This window comes from Amblyomma americanum, chromosome 8 (assembly GCF_052857255.1).
Source record: "Amblyomma americanum isolate KBUSLIRL-KWMA chromosome 8, ASM5285725v1, whole genome shotgun sequence".
NCBI lineage: Eukaryota > Metazoa > Arthropoda > Arachnida > Ixodida > Ixodidae > Amblyomma > Amblyomma americanum.
This window is the reverse complement of record NC_135504.1, coordinates 87,297,465-87,316,310: the sequence shown is the minus strand read 5'-3', so window position 1 is coordinate 87,316,310 and position 18,846 is coordinate 87,297,465. Positions and strand designations below refer to the sequence as shown.

At 49.5% G+C, this 18,846-nt stretch overlaps 1 protein-coding gene across 1 annotated transcript; it reads left to right on the top strand.

The window, feature by feature from the left end:
- The first annotated feature begins 758 nt into the window (after window positions 1-758).
- Window positions 759-18,605, top strand: LOC144100511 (uncharacterized). The gene is made up of 6 exons (XM_077633439.1): window positions 759-868; window positions 5,412-5,559; window positions 8,313-8,490; window positions 10,842-11,158; window positions 13,699-13,893; window positions 17,915-18,605. The coding sequence occupies exons 2-6, from the start codon at window positions 5,500-5,502 to the stop codon at window positions 18,380-18,382; spliced, it is 1,218 nt and encodes a 405-aa protein (XP_077489565.1). The 5' UTR covers window positions 759-868; window positions 5,412-5,499; the 3' UTR covers window positions 18,383-18,605.
- The last annotated feature ends 241 nt before the right edge of the window (window positions 18,606-18,846 follow it).

The window sequence follows — 18,846 nt, the reverse complement described above, 5'->3', positions numbered from 1 at the left end:
TAACTAAAGTGACCCACAGAATCGAACGAAGAACGTATGTGACCACACAACCATTACCTCTGCGTGTTCCCTTGTCTCAACAAGGTTGTCTGATGCAGCTGTGTGGAAATTATTAAACAGGCATGTATAACACCATTCGCCACAGCTGCATCGAACCACATGTCGCTTACGCTTCGCACTTCTATATTCACTGTCTGTGATATCACTCGCGTTGACTCACGCAGTCATAACAGCCAAAGTAGAGCCTGTCGTTTTGTGATTGTGGCTTTTCTGTCTTCAACGCTAGCTGGCTTCTTAGACGAGCTTTCTCTTTCCCGTGGTTACAGCACGATAGTCGGGATACAGAATAAAGGACACAACGCAGCTCCGTATGTTCGGCTGCGTCCTTTATTCTGTGTGCTGTCGATCGCGCTGTAACCATGGAATACGAAAACCAATGCACGGTCTTTCTTGCGCAGACCACTGGGAGTTGTGGCCCCAATAGGACAGGAGTAGCAGTGACACCACGTGGGCGAGGAAAGACAGTAAAATATTCAAAGTATTAGAGCGCGTTCTGAAGCGCCCTGTAACAGTGGGGCCTCTAGTAACTTTGCCAGTAGAGTGTGAACAGATGACCCCAGCTGTGGCAGTTCAGGGAATACATTTGCATGTATTGTCATTACCGAGACTGACCGCTACTCTGTCATATTGCAGTCGGAGCTCCGGTCTCCCGTCAGGCTCATGCATTGCTCGATGTCGACGGCAATGGAGGGGGCCTTGGGCAGCAGCACAGTGATCTCCTGCCGTGCCTTCGTTATGTGGGTGTGAGCCGGGACTACCGCCCCGTCTACTCCGCAGCTTGCAGGCGTGGAAGCGGAGGGTGTCTTGGGTGAGGAAGAGGGTGGAATGATAACAAGATTTGGGCCCGCGATTTCCCCGTGCCTTTCGATGCCATCGCAGTTGTTTATGAAGGAAAAAAAATTTAGTGGTGCACTTGTCTTCTTAAGCATTTCGAGTTCCGTTGTCTCCTCTGTTACTTAGTAATTATTTACAGTTAATAGTTTTATCCTCGAGGGGGCCTCGAGCAGAGCATAGCCAGCTCCTAGCTGCCATGCCTTCGCCACGTGGGTGTGAGCCGGGACGCCGACGCACCTCCCAACCACCCCGCCTTCTCCGCAGGGGAGAGGTGGTCGCCGCAGGTGAGGAGGACTGATACCAGAGTTGCACTGGTTATTGGCCCAAGCCCTTCGATGACGTCGTAGTTATGTAACAGACGAAATATAATTACAACCGCTTATCTGCCTATACGGCCACTGATATAAGAGAAATGGTTTGGTTTATGGGGGTTTAACGTCCCAGGCTACTTGGGCTATGAGGGACACCGTAGTGAAGGGCTGCGGAAACATCGACGGCATGGTGTTCTTTAACGTCCACTAACATCGCACAGTACACAGACTTCTTGAATTTCACCCCATTGAAATGCGACCACCGCATCCGCGATCGAACCTGCGTCTTTCGGGCTGTAAATTGTGGGGTTTAACGTCCCGAAGCGGCACAGTATGGACAGTGAGGGACGCCCTAGTGCAGGGCACACGGGCATTTTTGCATGCGGCCTTCATCGCAATGTGGCCGCTGCTGCCACCACTCGATCCCGTGACCTTGGGATCAGTAGCCGACAGCCAAAGCCACTGAGCCATCGCAGAAAGTTCAGTGATATGCGCTAGCTGCTTCGTGCAATGATTAACGCAGTGACGTCACGCGTGACGGAACGACGATTGTGTTCATGTTATGGAAAACTTAACAAGTCCTTAGCCTGAGAAATTGATTGGAAACGCACAGGGGCGCTTTGCAGCACAGCGCGTGTGCGGGTAGCATCCCGAGAATGTTTATCCTCCACTCGATCCGTCGCTGCATGCGTGCAGTGCTCCAAGCATGAGCCTCGGCTGCATCCATTGTCTTCCCGCAATGTGACGTGTGTCCTGCAGCCACTGGTAGTTTTTATCGTCACTGCAGCGATCGCGAGAGCGGAGGCGGAGGTGCACCGCTGCTAACCTTAACAAAAATGGTTTATAGACAGTTTATGCAGTTCTTGATTGCCTGCCTTCCTATAGATATTTTCTTCTCTTTTCATAGTCTGTTGACAAAAACCTGCTAAATATTGTATGGCTATTGATCTATAGATTATCTATAGACTGTCTATGTGATTTGTGTTGCCTATAGAATGTTGTCTAGGTATTTTATATAGATTGTCTACAGAGTGTCTAAAGAAATTTTTGTAAGTGTTAATTGCGGCTCCATCGAATCATGCCTCCAAAGGCGAGCGAGAGTCTCCTCTCAGGAATACCTCTGTGTGCGCGCAACTGTTTCACCCGACTGCCGCCACTTTCGCCCCCTTCACCTGCTCCCCTTCTCCGCCTTCCACCTTCCTTCTCTCTCTCTCTATTTCTGCCCTTTCCTGATGGAACGGGGAACTAAAAAAATACTGGTGAAATACCGGGTGTGTCTGCGGAAGTGCATTCGAACTCAATGCGCAAGTGCTTGCTGAAGGATTTTTGCACCTTTCCTTTCTAATTTTCATATACTAATAGCTTCCTTAAAATAGCATGGACTCTAATGAGGCCGTCTTATTGATTGTGCCGCTTTTCTTCGTCTTCATTTCCCAAGCTAAATTGGGCAACTTGCAGAACGTACCTCCTAAGTAGAACGTTCTTGTGGGCCAGTTGGTAGATTTGAATTAAAGGTAGAACTGCGCAAATAAGTGCGGAGAAGACAAAAATGAAACCGTTTTCGTTTCTATGTTTCTGGCCATGTATTCTTGGCGAAGTTCTACCTTTTGATACCTCCTATCTGCACGGCCACGTGCGACCTCTACGGTGTACACATCAAATGTATATATATATCAGTGTAGGCTGATAAATACAGTAGTGCGCTTTGTTATTTAGACTAGCTTGGGCTGTATTGTCCAGGTGAAGGTGGCTCCGCAGATGCCTGATGCATAACCCATAGTTCAGCAACTCGACATTGTGCGCGCACGCGTGTTGTCGAGGAAATATGGCGCATGTTCCCAAAAATGGATGTCTCCAAAGGAGTAAGAAGAAATAGCCCTTGCTGTCAAATCTAAGATGTTTGACGGCATCCAACTCGAGACATTTTTTCCCACTTCGCAAATGGGGGCGTTTTATTCACACGTTTTCTTTTCTCTGAACCCAGGCACTGCCGTATGGGCAACGTCTCCAGGTGGCACAATCAAAAATTGCAGTCGCCAGTCACTTCAGCCGTGATAAGCATGAGGCAACAATCTAGACGATTAGAGGTGCGTTTTTGATAAGCTTCTTTGCCTAGACGCTCTTGACATAGCCCAGTCACCTGGCGCTTGATACGTGTGGCTAGATAAGTGCGTGGTAGACACTGGTACCTCGTGCCTTCAAGCGTAGGCATATGCGGCATAGAAAAGCACTATGAGACCGCTCTCTCCTTTCTGTTCCTTGCTTGGTCCTCTCGCTAGTCTGTATGTTACAGCGCTGTGACTGACACGGCAAACTATCATTGCAGGTTGCAAATTGCTGCTTAGGTTTTTAGCACTCATTTGTTCATTCTAGCAGCTGCCAGCACGTGACGTGATAGCTGGGATGTGAAGGGTGACCAGATTTGCAAGACTGTACCCGCTCGCGCAACTGTTTCTACGAAGTTCGAGATTGTCGTAGGTGATTTCATTGCTTCATCTCATAAGTCATTCGTCACCTTTAAATTAGGCGCAGCCAGTGAGCGGCGAAAATTCCGTTCCTTCATGAACTCCGAGCATACTTGGTACGTCCGCTCTCGCCGAACGGTTTGTTTGGGGCCGCGAGATCAGCCAGTAAGGGATTCATCTTTGACCCAAGCCTGGTCGTCTTCCTTCTCGACTGCCTGGCTTCACCACTGCGTGACAATATTTGAACACCTTAGACTGCTTAAATAGAAAATTTTAATATTGCTGCGCTATTTTTTACCTTTTGTAATAATTCACATGGTAACCAACAAACAGATTGCTTGGGTATCCAAAGTCTAAGGAAGCAGTTCTCAACAGACGGAGAGCTGTAATAACATTGCGAACTAAATTTTGAAAATTTGCTAATCAGAGCTATAATTTCAAACCAATAAAGTCAGAATGTCGCTGACAGGCTGATTAGTACTCATGTTTTCATGCAGGCTGTTAAAAATGCAACGCATTTGAAATGCATAACTAGGCGCACTCTAACTACAGTGTGAAGAAACTGTGGTTAAATGCTGTGCGTGCGACTGTAGGTGTGGCCAAACGGTTTGAGATTACATCTCCTATGCGTTGGGGGGGGGGGATGCGATGGTCTATGCCTAGTGCCTCCGGGTATGTGCACCACCTGCTTCCAATGGGTAAAAGCCTGGCCTGGTGGTCTGCTTATGTGGGGAGGAGTGCAATAAGGTGTCTGACCCCAGAGTGCACCCACAATATTTTGCACTTTGTCAAAGTTTTCCTTGCGCCATATTTTGCGAATCTGTACTGTTCATTCTTCAAAGCTGCCAACACGCAAATTTATCTTTTTGTTTGCTGAGCAAGACGCGAACAGATTTATTTCGATTGATCGCATACAGGCGGAGCTGATTATAGAATGTTCCAGAATGTCGCAGTAATTTCCCACGCCCTGTCTAGAAAGTTTGCTATCAGCTTTAAATTAAGCACGGCCTTCAAAGGCGGGCATTCTGTTCGATGACCACCGAGCACGCTTGTTGCTTTCGCCACCGCCGAGTGATTCTCTCCATTGTGGGCTGTTATGACTGTGGTAGCGGCATACCACCGATGACAACCAGTTGTCGTGGGGAGCTGGCTAACGTGAACCCGGGCTCCATCGGGTAGCGTTTCCAAGCCTTCGGGCTGAGGAAAGATGGAACTTGATCTTTGGGAAAACGAAAACAAGCGGGTTTAATGGCACTTTGACAAAACTTTTTACATGTGAAGGAAAAAGCAAACAGTCAGAAATTTAAAGTTCATGCGTCGAACGACTGGACCAGCCTTGTCGCCAGGGCCCAGAGTGACCGTTCTCACTCAGCACGCTTCGTATATCACCTAAGGTTCCGCCCCTTCATCAGCCAGTGGCCAATCCAACACGAGGCACATTTGCTGGCTGGTTCATCATTTCAAAGCCCCCAGAGCCCACACACAATTCTTTTGCGCTCCCTGAATTCAGAACGGCCCAACAGTCTAGTGGGACGCCCCAACTCGGAACTCGTATAGTTTGGGGTATTAACCCGTGGGCTCCGGATAGCTTGGGAACACGCACGTGGTCAGATAACTTTCTGGAGCTTTGTTCGCAATGCTAAACTCACTCCCCTTATGGTGCCGCACTGCCTTGTACGCGATCAGCTTTACGCTGGGGCAATAACTTCGCCCCCATTCTGTGCATACCCATGAATTTCAGCTGCCCAGAGGTGCAGCGAGGAACCAGAGCAGTACAGTCCCTGCCATTCCGTCGTTTGCATCTCAGGCCCCGCGTGAGCGTCCTGGCAATGGGAGACCGTGTCCTGCAGTGGAACCAGCCTTGCAAGAAGTGTGGTGCTTCGTGGAAGGTGACTATCTGCGTTTCTTTTTTCGAGTGAAAAGCTTCACAGCGCCAGCTTTTCAAGCCATCAAAGGGGCTGCAAGCTTGACCTTGAAAGTAGCTAGAGTTAGTGGGGCCGCAAGTTTGACCTTGAATGTAGCTAGCGGTGAAACCATGAGCAAAACTGGTGGTATTCAGGTTCGACAAATGACGGCAGCTACAGCAGGTGACACTAGCGGCTGTTGCACCATCTATCTCACCTTTAACCTTGACCTTCGGTCAAGCTCAAAAGCCTCTGCCGGCATCGCATGCGCAGGTCATGAAAGTGGATTCTGCATAAAACGCCGGTGAATTTTGATCCGTTCAGCGGAACGCTAGGTGTGATTGATGCCACTCCTGCCGTGGAGAGCAGCAGAAGTGCGCTCCGTCACCGTGTTGCAGAGAGGAAAAAAGGAGGCATCCAAGGTATGCTGCCTACTCCCTGCGTGACGTCACACACCGTGACCATTTCTCCAAGATGGGAAAAGTTGCACAGCACGTAGCAAGCGGAGTGACTTGTTGCAGAGACAACCTATGCAAATGGGCGAGAAGAAATCGCAAGTTCGCCGCTATTTTTTACTGCGATGCAACAGTGCTGCAAGCTGCAACATGTCCATCAAAAACACCTGTGTTCCCTGCGGCGCCGCGGGCCTCAACTTCGGCGAGAACTCTGCGGTTGGACACAGTTAATTACTTGACGTGCTATCCTTTTATTCTTCCCCCGTCGTCTGTCCATTGTCGGTCGCTTTCCCAGGCGTCCTTCTTGCTGGGAACCAGGTAAAGGGGAATGTCATTCCGACGTAGCCAAGCGCGGGAAAATTCCGCCGCTAGGCCGCCAGCTGGGTCGTGACAGGACGCAGTGCAGCCCCGGTAAAGTTTGCTTTTAGAATCGCTTTTGGCCGTCTTCCTCACTGCCTGGACTCCCGCCACCAATACGTGACAGCACAAAATAATCTTATTCACCAACGTTATGCGTTCAGGTGCTGGAAAAGTCTGAGCTGCAGTGATGTCGCTTGGAGCACCAGCCGATCAGAGAGATTGAAATCCATGCTCAGGTGTGGCAAGTTTGCTCAGTTTCCGACCCGCATTGGCACGAATGGGCTATCAGTGTATGTACTTTCTAATACACTGGGTCGTGCTAAACTCTAGCTTGAAGATTATCCGGCCCCTTGTGTACTTTAAGGCCATTAGCTGTTAAGGCGAAGGTTTGGTTTATGGGTTTATGGGGGTTTAACATCCCAAAGCGACTCGGGCTCCGGAAATTTCGACCATGTGGGGTTCTTTAACGTGCACTGACATCGCACAGTACACGGGCCTTTAGAATTTCGCCTTCATGGAAATTCAACTGCCACTGCCGGGATCGAGCCCGCATCTTTCGGGTCAGCAGCCTATCGCCATAACCACTGAGCCACCGCGGCGCCTAGTAAGGTGAAGATTCCAGGTCTACATGTATATATTCAGGGCTGCCAACATCCAAAGTTCGGTGGAAACCTCAACCGCGCCATGAGGGAAAGGAAGAAGTAGGGAATGAAAGAAGGAAGAGAGAGCTAGAGACGTACTGCAATTGGAGAGCTTCGGATAAATTTCAACTTCGTGGCGTTTTTTAAAGGGCAACCTGCTTTATTCTTTTACATTTTCAGTCGATAACATTGCATTCTTTAGAGTTCCTTTTATCCGGCAAAAAGCACTTTTTAAAATACAGAGTAGAAGAACTTTTAATACTGCAAAAACCAGGAAATATAAATTCGGTCTATACCAAACATTTGTCATGATAGACGTACCTGTGACGTCACAAATACTGTCGCAAATTGTTTGTGTGCGCTTTGATTGGCTAAACTGGTGATTGTAAGCGACAGCTGGGGTTATTATTTGTCTGAAACGAATAAAAACAAGCTGGAAATCGTACTTCAGGAAGCGCAGAGCTAATATCTACCGGGACACAGACGCGCACTGTGCGGAATTTCACCTCGCTGCTTTAGGCGAATGTACGCAGAGGATGGGTGCTCGTGTCTCGACCTATGCCTTGACTGGTGGCGTCGCAACACGCATCCGGGGCCACCTCAGTGTTGCTTCCTTTGGTCGCTAAGATATGGTCCCTTCACTGCCGGGGAGCACTGACGTTTCGCTCCCAGCCCCGGAGTCGCCATGTGCGGTTCACGCTCGCTTCATTCGCATGGAGGAATGACGTCGCAGAAGATGCTCGGGGGAATGACGACGCTTGTAAGCGAGCGGCCAGGCTCGCCAAGAGCATATCGGAGAAAGGGCCGCTGCGCCCCTTGGTGTGCTTTATTTACAAGCATGAGACAGTCAATTACTTGAATCTCTCAGAATTTGCGACGAATGGTTCAGCTTCACTTTAAGAAACCAGTACAACCGCTTTTACCAATCAGATAACCATCGCTTGGTTACTTCTACCCGCTTAAAATCTAAGTAATAGAAACAGTGACACCTGCTGGGAGAGGGAAGTCAATAAAGTATAACCATCGCTTGGTTACTTCTACCCGCTTAAAATCTAAGTAATAGACAAGAGTAACAGTGACACCTGCTGGGAGAGGGAAGTCAATAAAGTATTCAAAGTAACAGACTCAAAATAACAGCGCATTTTGAAGCGCACTCTAAGGGTGTGCTCTACATTTCGGCAAATGGGTGTAAAGAGGGGAACGTGGCCATGGCAGTTTAGGGAATACTCTAACATCTATTGTCAATTACTGTGGTTGACCGCTATTCTGTGTGATATTGCAGGAGGCTGCTTCGGTCTCCCGTCAGGCTCATGCATTGCTCGATGCCGACGGCAATGGAGGGGGCCTCGGGCAGCAGCACAGAGAGCTCCTGCCGTGCCTTCGTTACGTGGGTGTGAGCCGGGGCACCGTCCTACTTCCCAACAGCGCCGTGACCACATCGGGTTGCGTGCGCGGGAAAGGTGGGTGTCCCAGTTGAGGAGGAACAGGAGGTCTGATACCAGAGTTGCGCCTGTGATTTGCCCATCCCCTTCCATGGCAACGTAGTCATTTTAACAGGCAAAAAAAATTACAATCGCTTAACCACAGGATATGGCCAGTGATATTATAAAAACAATATTAGTTTATTTGAGCTTAACGTCCCAGAGCGACTCAGGCTATAAGGGACGCGTAGTGAAGGCCATCGGAATTTTTGACCTCATGTGGTTCTTCAACGTGCACCGACATCGCACGGTACCCGGGCCTCTAGAATTTCGCTTCCAACGAAATGCGACCGCCGCAGCCAGAAGCCAACCTGTGTCTTTCGGGTTCTAGACTATGGGGTTTAACATCGCGAAGCGACACACTACCGACAGTGAGGGACGCCCTAGTCGAGAACTCCGGATTAATTTTTGTCACCTGGGAATCATTAACATTGCATTGACTGCGTACAGAACACGGGCCGTTTTGTATTTGGCCTTCATCGCAATGCGGCTGTGGCTGACAGGATTGGATCCTGCGGCCTTGGGATCAGCAGCCGACGGCCAAAGGCACTGAGTCACTGTGGCGGGTACAGTAAGTAATATGCGTTAGCTGGTTTGTGAAGTGATTAACGCGGCGACGTCACACATGACGGTTATGCTCATGTTATGGGGAACTTAACGAGTCCCTCATAGCCTGACGGAAATTGGCTGGTAATGCATTGGGGCCCCGTACTGCACAGCGCATTTGCGGGCAGCGTCCCGAGAACGTTTGTCGTCTACTCGATCTGTCTGTGCATACGCGCAGCGTTCCGAACATGAGAGTGGGCTGCATCCATTGCCTTCCTGCAGCGCGACTAGTGTGTCTTGTAGCCACTGGCAGTTTTTATCATCATTAAAGTGATCGCAAGTGGAGGGCGGAAGCACGCCGCTGCTAACCCTTACAAAAATTGTCTACAGACAGTCTGCAGACTTCTTATAGACTCTGTTGCCTTCCTATAGCTATTCCTTTTTGTTTATACATAGTCTATTGACAAAAATCTACTTAAAGTGTATGCCCATAAACCTGTACTATATATAGGCTGTCTATAGAGTTTGTATTGCCTATAAAATGTTTGTCGTTGGATTGTCTATGGAGAGTCTATAGACTTTATAGACAGAAATTTATGAACAGTCTATAGAGTGCCTAAAAAAATTTTTGCAAGGGAACTGTGGCTGCACCGAATCATGCTACCAGAAATCAGCAAGAGCCTCCTTTCACGAACCCCTCTTTGCACACGCACACGTGCTTTCACCTCACCACCTTTGCCTGCTCCCCTTCTCTGCCTTCCACCTTCGGTTTCCTTTTATACCTTCCATTTGCCATACGGAACCGGGGACTGTGAGAAAACATCGGTGAAATGCAGGGTATAACTGCAGAAGTGCATTAGAACTCAATGCGCAAGCGTTTGCTGACAGCCTGCTTGAAGCATCTGTCCAATTTTTTGGTGCATAATGGCTTGTAATGTTTTTCTTTTTTTAACTGGGATGGTGATATGATGCATTTATTTTGTATAAGAAAATATAATTTAAAACAAAACATGCTTCCTGAAGGCTTTGGTTTGTAACATAGTGCACAAGTGATGCTTATTTTTTTTACTATGATAGCATATTGATTAGTGTAATAAAGTACGTCATGTACAGGGAACATACTACTTTTGTGTACTTTCCTGTAATTGTCTAAGGCAATGTACTAAGAACTGCGGCAAAATTAGATTCACATTGTACCCTGCAGTGCCTGGGCTAAATATGATTAGCGTGCAGAATGTTCTGTCTATGCTTGAAGCCTCTGTGCATTTTTTGGAGCATAATGGCTTTCACTTGCACAGTTTAATCAATATGTTCCAATGGTTTTTTGACGGGAATGGTGGTATTATGCATTTATATTGAATAAGAAAATATAATTTAAAACAAAACATGCTTCCTGAATGAAGGCTTGGTTTTGTAACAGTGCACAACTGATGCTCATTTCCTTTACTATGATAGCTTATGGATAAGTGTAGCAAAATATGTCAAGTACAGGGAACATACATACCACTTTTGTGTATTTTCCTGTAATTGTGTCTAAGGCAATGTACTAGGAACTGCGGTAAAATTAGATTCACATTGTACCCTGCAGTGCCGTAATCACTTGGGCTATATAAGTTTAGCGTTCAGAATGTGTTGTTATCAGCCAAGTAAGTGTAATTGTAATTTGATTATTTCATCAACTAGCACATCATAGTCTGTACCTGTTCGCTTTAGTGGGTTGCTATAGCTAACAGGGCAGTCTATCTGTATATACACACCACCCATAGTACTATTATATCGTGTAGGACGACTCCAGCATTACAGCGGACGACGTGCAGAAGCTGAGCTACCACCTGTGCCACACATACGCCCGGTGTGCAAGAAGCGCGAGTGCCCCAGCGACCGCATACTACGCTCATCTGGCCACATTGCACGCAAAGCACCACATTGCCAGCAAGGTGGACATGTCCAGCTCTGTCAGCGAGTCGTCCGGGTGCAGCAGGGACGCAGTGTTGTCCACCGTCCAGTACGTGGAGGCCATCAAGGTGTGGGAGGCGCTGCAGGCCACCATGTACTTTGTCTGGAGGAGGAGCTTCTCCACTGTTGCTGCATTCCAGTTCCGGTGAGTCTGGAGGCATATTCACTCATTTCATTCATTCATTCATTCATCTATTCATTCATTCATGCATATAATTTGTCACTCGTAAGTGATAATTGAGTCCTTCTCATAGGCTAAATAAATGTTCTGTCTATGCCTGACGCACCTTTTAGGTAATTGGTTAGAGGATGATTTGTGAGATAATGATAAAATTGGTTAAATAATGATAAACGTCGCCAATGGGGGCCCCGCAAGGGCACAAAGGCGAATGCGCAAGTCTAAATCTGTGCATGTGTGCCGGAAAACGGCCGTGGCACGTAATGAGTGCCACGGTCGGGCGCAGTGTCGGAAAGCAGTCTGGGATGGAAAGGACATCGGGCACCCAGGAAAAATTCCTGTTCCCTGGTTGTTCTCACGCCACCAGACCGCCCACGTAGCCCTGACAATAGAGCGGAAAGAAGCCCAGACGGTGACCTTCGAGTGGAGCACCCGCCGAACGCGAGAGAACGGCTAGCCCGAGTGGCCACGATATCCGCCAGCTCATTGCCGAGAATGCCGGCGTGACAAGGGACATGGAAAAGTGCGAGGGGTCTGCGCGACGCCACTGATGTAAGTGTGGCCTTTATGTGATCCACAGCCGAATCGCGCAGTTGTATGCAGCAGGTGCCGAAAGGAGCGAAGACAATCGGTATATAAATGCACCGGCGCCGTTCCCCTTCGGGAACGGACGTACTCCACCGCCTCCGTAAAAGCCACCACCTCCGGGGGCTACGGACCCGATGCACCGTCGACCCGAAAAGGGCCAGCCGCCCGGAGGACTCCGCGCGATCCGGACGCCACAAAAGTGGCGCCCGCAGCTACAGAGATGTATGCACCATCAATGTACACATAATGCGCCGGCGACAACGCCGCAGCCATCGCCCCATCCACGTCCAACCGACGGTGCGAGAAAGTCACGACCTCCAAGGGATGCCGCGCGGCAACATCAAACGGCTGTTGGACCTCGACAACTCGGATTAACCTTGTCCCAAAAGCGACGCCTCGGTGATGGGAAAAGAGGTGAAATTCCGCGTTTATTCTGTCGAGGTCTATCGCTTACGAAGGGGCGTGCTCAAGGATCTGCAACGCCCACGTGCTCGTCGTAGAATAAGCCCCCGCCAACGCCACCAGCGGGGACCTCTGCATAGACGCGAGGCGAGTTCAAAGACCGGAATGAGGACACTCAGTCCACCAGACGGGTGAAGCGTATGCGAGGGTCGGGAGCGCACCCGGGCGGTAAAGCGCCCTCATGCGAGCAGGCGCCGGTGAGCCGTTAATCCGCAGAAAAGTCGCAAGGCGGGCGTAGAGCGTCTCGGCACGCTTCTTGAGTCTTTCCACATGGGGAATGAACGAGAGAGTGTGGTCAAAGACGATGCCCAGCACCTTGGAGGCGGGCCTGAAAGGCAGGCGGGCACTGTCAATGCGAACTGCGGGCATGGTGCGCTCCATTCCCCCCTGCGGGGAGGGGGGGGGGGGGGGAGCGCACACACTGTCTTATCCCGTGAGATGGTGATTCTCACATCCCTCGCCCACGCTGCGACTCGACCGAGAGAATCTTCCGCCAAACACTCGAGCTCCTTTGTGTTGGATCCAGGCACAAGGACGGCCACGTCGTCCGCATGCGACTGCCTGGTGGTGGCGGTGAAAAATGTATTTACTGGTCAGGTTGTGGGGGACTTCGGTCTGGGAGTGGAGCCCTTAGTCCGGGGCCTCAACGGCCCTGGTGGCCACCACAGCCCTGGCGACGAGCTGATCAACCACGCCTGGCGACCGCAGGACATGCCCACAGCTACATTCGGAACGCAATGGGCCGGAAGGCTGAGGTGGTATGATTTAGAGTTATATGCTCCCCGCATAGCGGGACATTGGCGCTGCAGCGAATAGGGTGAACGCGGTGGTTGCGCGCGAGGAGAGGTAACGGCCGGTCCATAAGGGTAATGAAGTGGATTCCAAGAGAAGGAAAGCGTAGCAGGGCGCGGCAGAAAGTTAGGCGGGCGGATGTACGATGGTTGTACAACAACATCGTGGATGTGCACAATATCATAGAACAATGTTGTCCAATGCAGCTATGTTGAAATTATTAAACAGGCACGCATGAACACCATTGGCCATAGCTACCTCGTGCCACATGTAGCTTATGCTTCGCGCTTCTCATTCACTGTCACTGATATCACTCGCATTGATTCACGCAGTCATTATAACATCTAAAGTACAGCCTGTGGTTTTGTGATTGTTGTTGTTCTGTCTTCACCACTTGCTGCCTTCCTTGAGCGTGGCTTTCTCTATTCCGTGGTTACGGTTCAACAGTAGGGATACAGAATAAAGGACACAACGCAGCTCCGTATGTCATGTTGTGTCCTTATTCAAAGTAACAGCCCGCTTTCTGAAGCGCCCTGCAACTGTGGGGCCTGCAGTAATTTTGCTAGTAGACTGTAAACAGAGGACCCCGGCTGGGGCAGTTCAGGGAACATTTTTGCATGTATTGTCATTACCGCGGCTGACCGCTACTCTGTGTCATATTGCAGGCGGCAGCTCCGGTTTCCCATCAGGCTCATGCATTGCTTGATATCGGCGCCATTGGAAGGGGCCTCGAGCAGCAGCCCAGCCAGCTCCTAGCTGCAATGCCTTCGTCACGTGGGTGTGAGCCGCGACGCCGACGCACCTCCCAACCGCCCTGTCTTCTCCGCGGGTTGCGGGCGGAAGAGATGAGGGTGCCTCAGGTGAGGAAAAGGGTGGCCGTGATTGGCCGTGATTTCGATGACATCGCAGTTGAAGCAAAAAAGGTTAAGGTGTGCTTAAGCCTTCTTTCACGCCGAAATGCGATAGCATGCATTTCGAGTTATGTTGTCTCTAATGACGGATATACCCAATCATAGACGGCATCTAAGTAATTATTTAAAATGGACAGCCAAGTAATCTTACTAAATTTGTAACTGATTAACACTTATTAGTCAATGCTTGTTAATTAGTTTTTAATTATTGTTCAATTTTCATTATTATTTTGGGCGCGCAATTTTTGTTTAACCAATTTCGTGAATTTCTCGGTACCTTTTGTACGGGCCGACGGCAAAACATTTGCTGACAAGATTAGGTGAAAACGTAATCGTTACACGCATTCATGCACTAAAATTTCGGAAGTGCTAAACCCTGCGCCGTAATGTGCAGAACTCGGCGAAAGCTGTTGCCTTCTTGGTGGCTGTCCCTTTAGAACGCCTACAGAAAAAGCAGTAAAGTCTGAGACCTGGATAATTTGTGCCAAAACCTTTGCTACTACCGTGCGCAGTCACGTGACGGTCACGTGTGCGGATGTCGACTGTGTAGGCGTGCACATTAAGCATCCGCCGGGACGGGCTCCCTATAAGAGCTTAACCAATTTCGTGAATTTCTCGGTACCTTTTGTACGGGCCGACGGCAAAACATTTGCTGACAAGATTAGGTGAAAACGTAATCGTTACACGCATTCATGCACTAAAATTTCGGAAGTGCTAAACCCTGCGCCGTAATGTGCAGAACTCGGCGAAAGCTGTTGCCTTCTTGGTGGCTGTCCCTTTAGAACGCCTACAGTAAAGCAGTAAAGTCTGAGACCTGGATATTTTGTGCCAAAACCTTTGCTACTACCGTGCGCAGTCACGTGACGGTCACGTGTGCGGATGTCGACTGTGTAGGCGTGCACATTAAGCATCCGCCGGGACGGGCTCCCTATAAGAGCTCTTGCAGCAAAACCCGCAACTAAAAATCTGGTTTGCGTACCTAAGGCTGGTCTCCCTCTTAAAGACTCCGACATTTATCTTTTCGCATCGCGGAGGGAATTATGCTGTGTGTGTTCTCTTCGGTCAGTGAAGAACGTCGTAGTTCTAACGATGCCCAGAAATATCCGTGCACCGCCCTTTTTCTATTTCGGCTTCACTGAAATACCGCGAACAAGACCGTGATTTCTGCTCTCGATAACCGAATTATATACTGCTGATGATCATCAGTAAGACGAACATGAAATCGTGTGCATAGATTGGCTACTGACCCCAAGGTTGTCGGATATTGGTTGTCCTCCTTTGTCTTTGCGTCTATGCCACCAACTCATGTTTTCCTTTCGTTTGGGTGCCTGTCATTGTGAAACTTGTCTATCAGGGCAAGCGCAGCTACAAAGAGTGCCAAATCCTTCACTGCATGAGCTTTTTTTATCGATAGCACGCGCGCTCTTCAGCGCAGCCGCGGGAAATAAACATTTAGACATACCCACTGTGGTGATGAGGCGCAGAGATGCGGGAAAAGATGCGGGAAAAGAATCTACGGATACGTAAGAACTTTCCTCACAAATAAAACGGCTACAATAGGGCTCGAGGAAATCAGGTCCAAGAGCTTTCAAACGCCTAATAAGGGAACGCCGCAAGGGTCAATGATTTCACCCATACTCATTAACATAGCAATGGTTAAGCTCGCTAGACAGCTAGAAACCATACAAGGCATAAGGCATGCAATGTATGCGGACGACATCACTGTGTGGGTCACTGAGGGCTCACTCAGCGAAAAGGAAGCGAAACTGCAGGCTGCTGCAACGTGCATTGAAACTTACGTCAGAGACAGGGGCTTGGCTTGCTCGACGGGAAAATCAGAACTACTAAGGGTCTGGCGAGGTAAACTCAACCGATCCGCACCGGAATCAAAAGAACTAAAACTAATTGTTTATCTAGAAGGGCAACTCATACCAGAAAGAACAACCATCAGAATATTAGAGATGTGGATTCAATCCAACCAAAGGTGCACGCAGGCGCTCGGACTAATACAGAACTCGGCGACACAGGTCGCCCGCATGATAACCAGGGTCTCTAGGAAAACACACGGCATGCGGGAGAGCGACACGCTTAAGCTTGTAAAGAGCCTAGTGGTTAGCCGAATTACATACAGCATACCGTAATACAACTGCAACAAAGCAGAAATAAAGCTAGCGGACACAATACTTAGGAGAGCATACAAAACAGCGCTGCACCTACCGCAATCAACCTCGACGGTGAAGCTAATGGTTCTAGGTCTGCATAACACCTTTGAGGAGGTAAGGGAGGCCCAACTCGTAGCTCAGCTCCAGAGGCTAAAAAAGACCAAAACTGGGACCGAGCTGCTCAAAAGATGCGGCTACGAGGTTGCACTGTCAGAGATAAAAAGATCAAAACGAATACCCGGTGAACTCCGGCAAACAATTAGAGCAGCACCAATTCCCAAAAATATGGATCCGAACCTGCAAAAAGAGCGACGAGCAGCTAGGGCACAGTATGTGCAACAGAACCTAGCCAACAAAGAAAACATTACGTACACGGATGCGGCTGCATACGGAAGAACTAGACAACATAACAGAAATAGAGCGGTTGCAACGGCAATTAATCATGAGCTCAAAGAAATAGCCAGCGCAACTATCAGGGATGGCACGATTGAGGAGGTCGAAGAGGCTGCCATTGCCCTAGCGACGGCAGAGGGCTACCGTTCTCAAAGAACAGACTCGCAAACAGCGTGCAGAAACTACATGAATAGCAAAATAGGGGGACAGCGCTCCACATCCTAAAGACAGCCAAATTACCGCCGAAGGAAAAACAATTGCAACACATAATAATGTGGGTACCGGGACACACAGGCATCGCAGGGAATGCCGAGGCGGATAGGAGTGCTCGAGAGCTTACAAACCTAGCCTCCTACCAAACCAGCCTCGAGCAGCCTGATGCAGAACCAGTACCCTTAGCATACTCAGAAATTCTGAATTACTATAAGGGGGTTCAGGATTAGATATCCCCCACGACACAAAAATCTCCACCAGCAGGAAGCGGTCTATTGGAGACAACTACAAACGGGAACTTTCCCGAATCTAAACATACTAAGCAAGATCCACCCAGGACTATATAGCAGCAAATGCCCCTGGTGCGAGGACAAAGCCACAATAATTCATATAACATATTGTGAAAAGAGGACAAAAGCGGCTGCAATAAACAGAATCCCGAGAGCGGAGTAGTGGGAGAGGATGCTTTCCAGCGAGGATACGGCGGTCCAGGCAGGACTGGTCCGGAAAGCCTACCTGGCGGCAAGACTCAGTGGGGCCCTGGACTAGGGGCTCCAACCCTGCCACAAGAGCCACAGACCACATCAAAAGATGTGAAGAGTGTCTCTACACCGAGACCCACCCATATATTTCAATGATAAAAGTTATTACTACTACTTCCCCTTCTAAATTTCTTCCTTCACAGGTCTGGCCTGGCAGCTTCCCCACTGTGCCCTTCTTGTGCCGAACCTGAGACAATACATCACTTTCTGCTGTTGTGCCGCCGCTTCTCTCATTTGAGGAAGCATCTTTTGCAAATTCCATTTCATCAACGGGGCTTGCCTGTGTCCTCCGCGGTTGTTGTTTCCATTGGCGCTTCTTTGCTAAAACGAAGCGACAGGAGTGTGCGCTCTGCTGTTCAAAATTTTTTTTCAAGAAACGCGGCGACTCGCATTATAATTTCTTTTTCCCGCTCTCAGTCAGTACGACATTGAAACATTGTAGATTATTATGCACATTAAACCATTGTCCCGTCTTCGATCTCTAAGTTAACAGGACCCCTGTTTTTCCCTCTTCCAAACTATCAGACTGCATACTATTACCACTCCTTTTTCCATCAAAACTTTCCTGTATCCAGCAATTAACCGCCTGTGTCTTCGCCACTCCCCCGTAGTGGGTATGTGCCAGCAACGTCTGAGGCCTTCCTTCCTTCCTTCCTGCAGGGCCCGTTCTCTGCCGTGAGCTTTTTAAAGCATCCTCAGTCCGAGGCTGCTGCGGTGGATGCCCACCGAGGACCAGGCGGATCCACCCAGGGGACTGAGCCGGCGCCGCCCTTGTCTGCACCTCCGCAAGTATCGTTCCCACAGGGCATCCAGGATGGTGTGTGCCCAACGGCGACGCAGCTGCTCCCTGCCACCACCAGCACCAATGGCGCAGCCTCCTGCTCCACCAGCAACGGCCACGGTGATGCCACAGCAAGTCTCCCCAGCACACGCACCCGGGCTCCCTCCAAAAATACGCCGGCCGCAGACATCTCCTCGAGGAGGTTCACTCACCTCCGGGGGAAAATCATCGGCACGGCCGCCATGGAGCGCGATGAGGAGTGGCAACGAGTGTTTGACAAAATGTTCTTTGAGGAACTCCGAGATGAGCTGGACCAGTGCAATCTTAGCCGACGCGCCGGCCATTAACCCACGCGGCGATGTTTCTGCTGGAACTAGTCTGCTTGGTATACGGAGTCGCACCTACCTGAGTCATCGTTTATGGATGGACGGGCCCAGTTAAGAGCACTGGGAAAAAGCATGATCAAGAAAGAACTCGGTGCCACGTGTCGCCAGGGTACAAGATAACCTGTCGCCGCCAAGGTGAAGCTCAGTCTGCTTTCAATAAACGCCAATTATTATTTTTAAACAACTTTCACCGCCTTTCTGCGTGTATTTTATGCGCTCCGCGTCCGCGTGCTTCTGCGCTCACCGGTGGCATGTTGTGGTTTTACAAGGATAGTTGGTTATAGTGCTTCTGCCGAGATTGTGATCTCGTGGTTGCTTGTGTCACTGTCCATATAGAGCGTTTCACCGAAAAAAGATCGTAGCTAGGCACTAACCACACGCAGCTACGATGAGGCACGCACTTGACATGTCCTGCCAGAACCGCG

Excerpts from the sequence above, each read along its gene's own strand:
- LOC144100511 (XM_077633439.1), top strand. The coding sequence starts at position 5,500 with ATGGGAGACCGTGTCCTGCAGTGGAACCAGCCTTGCAAGAAGTGTGGT. Across the intron at positions 8,491-10,841 it reads GGGTTGCGTGCGCGGGAAAG|GACGACTCCAGCATTACAGC; the intron begins GTGGGTGTCCCA and ends TATATCGTGTAG. Across the intron at positions 11,159-13,698 it reads GTTGCTGCATTCCAGTTCCG|GCGGCAGCTCCGGTTTCCCA; the intron begins GTGAGTCTGGAG and ends GTCATATTGCAG.